Source organism: Orycteropus afer, unplaced genomic scaffold (assembly GCF_000298275.1).
Source record: "Orycteropus afer afer isolate SDZICR_OR568_19922 unplaced genomic scaffold, OryAfe1.0 scaffold00469, whole genome shotgun sequence".
In the NCBI taxonomy this organism is placed as follows: domain Eukaryota; kingdom Metazoa; phylum Chordata; class Mammalia; order Tubulidentata; family Orycteropodidae; genus Orycteropus; species Orycteropus afer.
In genome coordinates this window covers 27941-37952 of record NW_006922056.1, presented here as the reverse complement: position 1 = coordinate 37952, position 10012 = coordinate 27941, and the positions used below count along the sequence as shown (strand labels likewise).

Sequence of the window (10012 nt, the reverse complement as noted above, 5' to 3'; positions counted from 1 at the left end):
GGTCAATGACATGAGACAAAGTATATGTGAACTGCTGTATGGAAAGTGAATTTGCTCTGTAAATCTTCACCCAAATCACAATAATAATAATAATACGAAAAAAAATTAGAAATGCTACTGGAAATAATTGGAATGTCTTTCCCCTAGAGGAGCTCAGGTGGCGTGGGTAAGACATTTGGCTGCTAACCAGAAGGTTGGGGGTTCAAACCCACCAGCTGCTCTATGAGAAGAAGATGAGGCAATCTACTTCCATAAAGACCTACAGCCTTGGAAACCCAGTGGGGATTGCTATGAGTCGGACTTGACTCAGTGGCAGTGAATTTGGTTTTGGTTTTTTATTCCTTAGAAGCAATTAGGAAGGAGCTGAAATTTAAGACTGGTCCTTCTCCGGTTCCCGAGAATGTCGGGAGTTGTTGGAAGGATGAGGGAGGGAAAGACATGTTATTTGCAGCCTTGGGTCTTGCTGCCACTTTGCTGTGGGCAGCCTGGAGTGGGTAGAAAGACTTGGGCCTGCAGGGTGGAGGCCTATTTTCCTGTCCAACACCTCCCGGAGGTACATGGTCCAAAATCTGTCATCAGACAGAAGGTCCTTCTTCCTCTGGCTTGCCTGCCCTCTAGCCTGATGAACTTCTGAAACTGGCCCACCGTCCCTGGGTTCCTCCTCAACAGGAGGAGAGGATGCTTGTCCCTCGGGCTGAGGCACACCTGGGTGGTGGTGAGGGGAGAGGTGTGCAGGAGGGCCTGCTGCGTGGGACCTTGTGTGTGAGAGGTGCCATGAGGAGCCCCCTTGTTCAGCACTTCCTGTGGATCCCCTGCCCTTCCACCGTCTTTGTGTTGGGTGCGGGGGGTGGGGTATGGCTTATTCCTTGGTTTGGTTTTAAAGTTCTTGGGAGTAGGAACCATGCCCCATATCTATTGCATCTGTCCTTGGAATGTGAAAGTCGATGAGAGTATTTTGCCTGAAAACTGTGAGCAGAAGTCCTTGGTCTTGGCACAGTGGTCCCGTGCCAGAGTGATGGCAGAGATGAGGGTGTGAGGGGCACTGGGATAGGGAGCAGGTGGCGGCCATGCTCAGTGTGAAGTGCGGTGTTCCTGCTGGCCCCCGGGCAAGCACCACCCTGAAGTCCCCCTGTGCATCCCACTGGTTTTCACAGTAGGTTTTTCTAAACGGGAGTGTTACACATGTGGAGAAGTAGAATATGCAAGTGTTGGCCAGAGCTTGGTAAGTTTTCATACCTCCCTCCTGGGAACACCGTCCAGGCCAAGTACCCACATGAGTTGTCCTGAGGGCTCCTCATGCCTCTTCCTGCCCACTCAGAGCCTGCTGTCCAGGCCCATCTGCAAAATACAGGTCCATGCGGTTTGTTGGGAAGATTCCAGATGCTTGTCTTTCAGATCTTGTTTTTTTCCATTTTGAAATGATTCTTTAAAGTTTGAGAGCAGGGTGACCCGGCTTTGGAAGACGCATCAGTCTTTAATAGTGGCAATAGTCGTGTAATGGAGAGGTGGTGGCTTAGTGGTGTAGAATTGGGGCTGCCCTGCCTGCTGGAGAGATGGTGGAGAGTTTAGGCCCCATATTATGCTGAAGACACAATTGCTGGTGGATTTTTGTAATTTTATGTGAATTGGTGCTTTGTAGCTAGCACAGCAGAGGAAAACAGGTAGGAAGCCCTCAGCCAGCTCTGTTGCTCCTGTTCGTAACCTTAGGTCCTTTTGGTGTCAACCACGGGGTGGAGCTTCACTCCGATGTCATCGAGTACGCCAGGCAGAAGCTGGACTTCTTCATCAAGACCAGCGACAGCTTTGACAGGTAAGGAAGTCCGTGTGCCGGGGCTTCTGTGAGAGTCCGTGTGGCGGCCGCGGGCTTCTGCGAGAGTCCGTGTGCCGGCCGAGGGCTTCTGTGAGAGTCCGATTGCTGGCCGCGGGCTTCTGTGAGACCTGCAGGGGGTGCAGGTGCCCACATGCTGGCACTGTGGTGACCATGGGGTAGCACCTATCTCATTTTCACTTTTGATACTCTGTGTTTTTAAGGGCTTTGGGTGTTTGTAACTGTGATACGTGGGTAAAGGCAATTTTCACCAGTGATAGAAGAAAACAATTTTTTTTTTGCTCAATTTGCATGTTTCTAGTATAGACAGATTCATGTCACTTGCTGGTTTCTAAAATTGTTCCATTTGTCTTTAAACAATATATATATAAGTAGCTCTTTCCATTTTTAAGTAAGATGTTAAAGTTCTTATTTGAGGGTTTAAGATTTTTAGAGACCAACTATACTTTTCCTTCATCTTGTTCATTGTGTAACAAATCTTGAATAAGACAGAGCGAAAACAATGATAATCAGAGATGGTTTTTCTATTTTGATTATGCTTGTATATTCACTTCCATCATACCTTGTATGGGATTTCTGGGGTTCTGTTTATTGTTTTTGGACATCTGGCTTTCAGCTTCTGGCCTTATAAGTTAATTGTGTAGCAGTTGCTGTGAAATTTTACCATTATGACAACTCACAGATGGAATAGATTTACTTACAGACATGTTAACCCACTGCTGTCCATCTGTCTGACTCAGAGCAACCCTGTGGGGCAGAGTAGAGCTGCCCCACCCGCCAGGATTTAACCACTGTGCCACCAGAGGTCCTGTTAATTGTGGGTAATCGTGTTCATTTCAGTTACAAGGTGATACAGTCAGTTACAGAAAGCACTGCTTCCTTTCAGGTTTGAATTCTGTGAACCATCCTTTGTTATTGGTAATTGCCTGGAGATTTCTCCCGACTGCAGTCAGTATGATCGTGTGTACTGTGGGGCCGGTGTGCAGAAGGAGCATGAGGACTACATGAAGAACCTGCTGAAAATCGGGGGCATCCTCGTCATGCCGCTGGAAGAGAAGGTCAGAGTCCCTCCCTCATGTGGGGGACACTGACCAGTGGGGTTGGTTCCAAGCCTTTGATGTGTATTTTCCCTCTCAACCCTCATATCAACTCTTCCATTTAGCAGAAGAGAAACCGAACAGGGACAGATGAGGAGCTACCCTGGGTCGTGCAGGGGCCCAGGTGGGGCCATGTGCCTTTTTTTTCCCCTTCTTTCCCTCCCCTCTCCTCTTTTCCTCGCTCCTGTCCCTTCCCCCTTTCCTTTCTTCCTGCTCCCCTCTTCCCACCCCACCCTCCACCAGTATCTGACTATTGCTGTAGTTGTTTGATGTCTGTGAGTGTTGTGTTGGAATCTTTTCCATGCTTCGTCGTCTGATCCTGCACATCGAGTGTATTTCAGATGCTCTACGTCATTGGAAGCAACAGGTTGTCATCAATCGTTTGATTTAATAGACTTGAGTGTGTGACAGGCACAAAGAACTAGGAAGCAAGAAATGATACACATTAAGCCATTGTGCATTTTTGTGCTGTTTTAAAATACTAGCATTTAATTAACTGTGTTCTAAAATACCCATTTTAGATAACTCAGAAGATGGACATGTGAGGGAGAGCTGCTCCTCATCTTTGCCATCACTGCCATTAACCCTAACCCTGCAGCCCTTTCCCACGTTTGTGAGATGTGTGATTGTGCAGGGTGTGTGACTTGCAGCTCTCACTGCAGAGAGGCCCTGTGTTCTTCTGCATTGTCCAGGCGTCACACTTGGTGTGCTTTCCACAGTTTCTACAGAGGCGTTTGTGATTATGCTTAGTTTAAAAAATTTTCATCCATAAATACCTTATTATCTATCGATGAAAGACGAGTCCTGGTTTTAATATCACCACAAAAAACCATTATCGTAACCTAAAAAAATGAATTACTATTCCTTTGTATCTTCAGATACTCCCCTAGCATTCACACTTTCCTGATTCTTCATAGAAATTTGTTAAGTAGTTTGTTGGAATGAAGATCCACGTATTACATTTGTTTAATACATATCTGTGTGGGTCCTCTAGTACCACTCTAGCAGATGATACCACAAGTGGATGGTTTGACCAAACAAGGATTTATCCTTTTATGGTTTAGGAGGCTAGAAGTCTGAGTTCAAAGTGTCAGTTCCAAGGGATGGGTGAAAGCCCCTCAGCCTTGGACTTCATCTCTGCCTCTTGCTCCTGGCCCACTGAAGCTGGAGGCTTCTTTTAACTCAGACAGCTGCTGGGTGCTGAGGCTGACAAACCCAAGGTCAACAAATAAAATGGCACAGTCCCCAAATTACCAAAAAACATGGCAGGCAACTTGTTCAAGTCCAGGAACAACCCTAAGGTTGGCAGGTAACATGGCAGGCTGCTGAATGAAACTCAGCTACATTCAGGGTCCATGTGTGCCAGAAAACTACAGAGACCTTTCTCAGAGCTGTCATCTTACATGCTGGAAGCAGCCCACATCCCTAAAGCCAGCTACTCAGCTGCTCCAGTAGATTCCACCCTGGAGGGGATTACCCGTCTCATCGTGGCGAATATTACCTGTCTCATCATGGGGAATCACTACATGCAGCCATTCAAAACCAGGCCCAGCCAAGCTGACACATAACCTTAACTACCACAGTTAAGGTTTCTTACAGTTGTTTAATCTAAAGGTTCTCCTTGCTTCTTTCTTTTTTTTTTATTTCTCAAAGAAATCAGGCCATTTGTAAAATTTTCTCTCCAAACTGGCAGCGGGACCCAGCGACTTGGCTAGATCCAGGTTTTTAGGTAGGGACATCCTTCCATGCTAAGGTGAGGCACGACACATCTGGCGGTCACTTTTTCTATAAATTTTAGAGATAAGTCCCTTGCAGGTATGTCATTGATGAATATTTTTTCCCAATCTGTAGGTTCTCTTTTTACTCTTTTGGAGGAGTCTTTTAAAGCACATAAAAATTTAATTTGTAGAAGGTCCCAGTCATCTGGTTTATCTTCTGCTGTTTGTGCATTTTGGGTTATACTTGATAGTCTATTTATGCCATAAATTAGGTCCCCTAAGTTTGCTCCTATTTGATGAACTTTATAGATTTAGGTTTCACGTTTAAGTGTTTGATCCATCTGGAGTTAGTTTTTGGGTATGGTGTGAGGTATGGATCTTGCTTCATTTTTTTGCAAATGGATGACCAGTTTTGCCAGCACCATTTGTTAAAGATACTGTCTCTTCTCCATTTAATGGATTTTGGTCCTTTGTCAAAGATCAGCTGATCATAGGTTGATCGATGTATATCTGGATTCTCAGTTCTGTTCCACTGGTCTATGTGTGTGTTGTACCAGTACCAGGCTGTTTTGACTACTGTGGCTGTATAGTAGTAGATTTTTGATCTGGAAGTGTGAGACCTCCTGCTTTGTTCTTCTTCTTTAATAGTGCTTTGTTCATCTGAGGTCTCTTTCTTTTCCATATAAAATTAGTGATTGGTTTTTCCATATCCTTAAAGAATGTTGATGGAATCTGGATTGGGATTTCACTGAATGTATGGATTGAATGCATAATTGAAGACAATTAAAACAAGTCCATGAGAACCAAAATATGACCTTGATTATATCCCTCTTGAATTTAAAGACCATCTAAAGAATAGATTTGATGCATTGAACACCAATGACTGAAAACTAGAGGAATTGTGGGATGACATCAAGAACATCATTCATGAATAAAGCAAGAGGTCATTAAAAAGACAAGAAAGGAAGAAAAGACCTAAATGATATCAGAAGAGACTGAAATTTGCCCTTGAATGGAGAGTAGCTTAAGCAAACGGAAGAAATGACAAGATAAAAGAGCTGAACAGAAGATTTCAAAGAGCAGCTCGAGAAGACAAAGTCAGTTATTATAATGAAATGTGCCAAGACCTGGAGTTAGAAAACCAAAAGGGAAGAACACTCTCAGCATTTCTCAAGCTGAAAGAACTGATGAAAAAATTTAAGCCTCGAGTGGCAGTATTTAAAGATTCAATGAGCAATACATTGAACGATGCAGGAAACATCAAAAGAAGATGGAAGGAATATACAGAGTCACTGTACCAAAAAGAATTGGTCAGTATTCATCTATTTCAGGAGGTGCCATATGATCAAGAACCAATGGTCTTGAGGGAAGAAGTTGAAGCTGCACTGAAGGAATTGGTGAAAAACAAGGCTCCAGGAATTGGCAGAATACCCACTGAGATGTTCCAACAAACAGATGCCATGCTGGAGGCAGTCACTTGGCTATGCCAAGAAATTTGGAAGACAGCTACCTGGCCAACTGACTGGAAGCGATCCATGTTTGTATCCATTCCAAAGAAAGGTGATCCCACAGAATGTGGCAATTATCTCACATATCATTAGTATCACACGCAAGTAAAATCTTAAGATAATTTAAAGACGGTTGCAGCAGTATATTGACAGGGCACTTCCAGAAATGCAAGCTGGATTCAGAAGAGGATGTGAAGTGAGGGATATCATAGCTGATATCAGATGAATCTTGGCTGAAAACAAAGAATACCAGAGAGATGTTTACTTTGTTTTATTGACTATGCAAAAGCATTAGATTGTGTGAATCATAACAAATTATGGACAGCATTGAGAAGAATGGGTATTCCAGAACACTTAATTGTGTTCATGAGGAACCTGTACATAGACCAGGAGGCTGTCATTCAAAAAGACATGGTTTAAAATCAGGAAGGGAGAGTGTGTCAGGGTTGCATCCTTCCACCATACTTACTCAATCTGTATACTGAACAAATAATCCGAGAAGCTGGACTATATGAAGAAGAATGTGGCATCTGGGTTGGAGGATGACTCATTAACAACCTGTGATACACAGATGACACAACTTTGCTTGTTGCAAGTGAGGATGACTTGAAGCACTTGCTGATGAAGATTGAAGACTGTAGTCTGCAATATGGATTACACCTCAGTATAAAGAAAACAAAAATCCTCACTGTTGGACCAGTAAGTGGCATCATGATAAATGGAGAAAAGACTGAAGTTGTCAAAGACTTATATTACTTGGTTTTACAATCAACACCAATGGAAGCAGCAGTCAGGACATCAGATGACAAATAGCACTGAGCAAATCTACTGCAAAAGACTTCTTTAAACTGGTGAAGAGCATAGATGTTTCCTTGAAGACTAAGGTGCACCTAACCCAAGCCATGGTATTTTCAGTCACCTCATATTGCACGTGACAGCTGGACAATGAATAAGGAAGACCCAAGAAGAGTTGATGCTTTTGAGTTGTGGTGTTGGCTAAGAATACTGAGAGTACCTGGACTGGTAAAAGACTAACAGATCTGTCCTGGAAGAAGTGCAGCTGGAATGTTGCTTGGAAGCAAGAATGGAGACACTTCCTCTCACCTACTCTGGTCATGTTGTCAGAAGGGACCATTCCCTGGAGAAGGATGTCATGTTTGGTAAAATTTAAGGTCAATGAAAAGGGGAAGGCCCTCAATAAGATGAATTGACACAGTGGCTGCGACGGTGGGCTCAGGTATAGCAAGGATCGTGAGGCTGGTACAGGACCGGGCAGTGTCTTGTTCAGAGCCGACTCAACGGTACCTAACAATAACAGCATGTTGATGTGATTCACCCAAGTTTTTTTCATTTTGTTTTGATATATCTGAGTAAGCAGGGAAGGTGCTCTGGTAGTACAGTGCCTAAGGCATCTGACTGCTAACCAGAAGGTTGGTGGTTCAAACCCACCAGCCATTCCACAGGAGCAAGACTGGGCAATCTACTTCCATAAAGATTTACTGCCCCAGAAACCCCTATTGAGGATCGCTATGAGCTGGAATCGAGTTGATGGCAGTGGGTTTGGTTTGGTTTTGGTTTGAGTAAGCAGGGTACTGTGTGCTCCTCTATTCACTAGTTTGCAGCACTTAGGCAGTCACCACCTGTCTTCTGGTAGACTTAATAGAGAATGAGCATGTGTGCACAGATCTCTGTTAGCTATTCCTGAAGAGCAGTTAAGGGTGAGTTGGGTTTGTGTTGGGCATCATTTGTCATTGGTCACTTGGTGCAGAAGTAGGTGGTGGCTCTCACTGAGTAGGTAGGGCTGCAGGAGGTACGGGTATGATTGGGTTATATGGGCACAGTTGCTGTCGCCCATTCAGTTAGACAAACAAACAAATAAACCACCAAAAAAATTAGAAGGACAAAAATTACAAACCGCATAAACAAACAGGAATAATCGCAAAAGAAGAGGGTGGGGAAGGGGAATAAATGAGAAGAAATACTTAAATACTTTAAAAAACAAATAGAGAAGAGAAAAAAAAAAAAAGCACAATATCTGGGGAGGAGGGAGTAAGAGAAAAGAACAAGAGCAAAAGAGTAATAAAGAAAAAAGGAGAAAATGATGAAAAGGAAAACAAGGGATGGGAAGAACTGAAAGAAGGAAAAAAGATGGGAGCCAGGAAAAGGGAAGAGAAGAAAAAGCAAGAACCAGGGAGAGGAAAAGAAAAAAAAAAGAAAAGAAAAAAACCAATAATACAAAAACAAAAACAAAACTGGGGGAGGGTACAGGGCAGGGCACCCAGGCTGTCAGGGCACACAGACTGGGAGAGAATTCCTGCTGGTCCAGAAGGTGGGTGGAGGTAGGGGATGGTCACACCTCCATTCACCAAGAGGGTATGAGGTATAAGAGTTAGCAAGGGGATTATTACACCTTTCTAGTCGTCAGCCTCCAGTGCAGTTGGGCTGTGCTGTCCTCTGCAAGTGGAGCCTGTTCTTAGGTTGCTGGGATCAGAATACCACTCGCAAACATTCAAAATGGCTATGCCCTCAGGACAGCCAAAAGTCCACAGCTCAGTTTGTCTCCTTATTTGTTGTTTTACTTTGTAGTTGTCAGCCACCAGTGCAGTTTTCCACACAGTCCTTGGTGAGCAGGGCTGATTCTTTGGTTGCTGCCCAATTCCTAACACCACTTGTAAATATTCAAACTGGCCATGCCCTTAGGAGAGCCGGCAGTCCATAGCTCTGTTTATCTGTTTATTCATGGTTTTCATTCAGGTTTTTCTACTAGCTGGTATGTAATCCAGTTCCTTATCCTTCATTTCAAAGCTCCTTCAGGATTGTCTACTGCATCTGTTTCAATTGGTTTCTTTGTTGAAGAGGATCTTTGTAGTTTGTCTGCCTGTTCTGCCATTTTGCTGGAAGTCCACACTGACACTTTTTTCAAAAGATGGGATTCACTGTGAATTCACACTGGTGCTTCCTATTCAACACCAGGCCTGGGGGGTTCCGATAACCTCTTTAGTTTCACATCAGCTTCCCCCCTCGTGCATGGTAAGCATACTGCTAAAGCCCATAACCCATGCTATCAACATGATCACCAGCTATCTGGTTACTGAAAATAGCTGTTTTTTATGGATTTTTTTTTTTTTTTTAATTTTTGTATTTTTTGGTCCTTGTACTCTGCTCTGGTTATTCAGATCACTGCATTTAAAGTCACTGGAGATAATACTGCCCTGGATGCTGCCAACCAGATACACAGTTAACTTACTTTCTTTCAGGATCTAGAGATTGCCATTTTAAGCCTAATTCTGTTTTAGAACATGTAAATTATTTACAAGGCTCCAAAGTCAAAATAAGGAATGCTCAGAGTTTTCCACTGTCTCCTCCACTCTGCTCCCCTCGCCACTAATTCACCACTTTTTGGTTTTATTCTTAGTTGATTTTTTTTATTATTTAAAAAATATTCCAGCAAACACATCTCTTCACAACTTGTTGAGTGAGTAGCTATGCCTCATTTCCTCTCCACTGCCCATTCTGATAAGTGAGAGTGTGTCACTCTTAGGTTTCATGTGCTATTTATTGTTCATTTCTAACTATTTGATATGCAGGATAGCTCCCAATTCTTCCGCCCCCCCCCCCCCGTTCTGCTTGTTTTAAAGGAGCTCTGGAGCATCTTCTCTTGATGTAGAAGAATGTAATGTGTTGGGGTCTTTGGGGTCTTCGCAGGTTTTTGCCATTGGACATGTACTGATGTGAGGGCCTGTGCAGCTGTTGTGAGCATCTCATGTCTTACTTCCTGCCTGCTTCCAGGATCTTCTCTAGCCACAGTCTCAGAAGTACACATATCCTGACAAAGGCTGTGCATTTCAAAAAGTCTTGCCA

General features: G+C 43.6%; 1 protein-coding gene across 1 annotated transcript in view; it reads left to right on the top strand.

Annotated features, from left to right (window-relative positions):
- Positions 1-10012, top strand: part of PCMTD2 (protein-L-isoaspartate (D-aspartate) O-methyltransferase domain containing 2) — a 31409-nt gene that overhangs the window by 12950 nt on the left and 8447 nt on the right. The window contains exons 2-3 of the mRNA XM_007954641.1: positions 1708-1810; positions 2715-2886. Coding sequence (XP_007952832.1) covers positions 1708-1810; positions 2715-2886 — 275 coding nt within the window. The remainder of the gene's footprint in view (positions 1-1707; positions 1811-2714; positions 2887-10012) is intronic.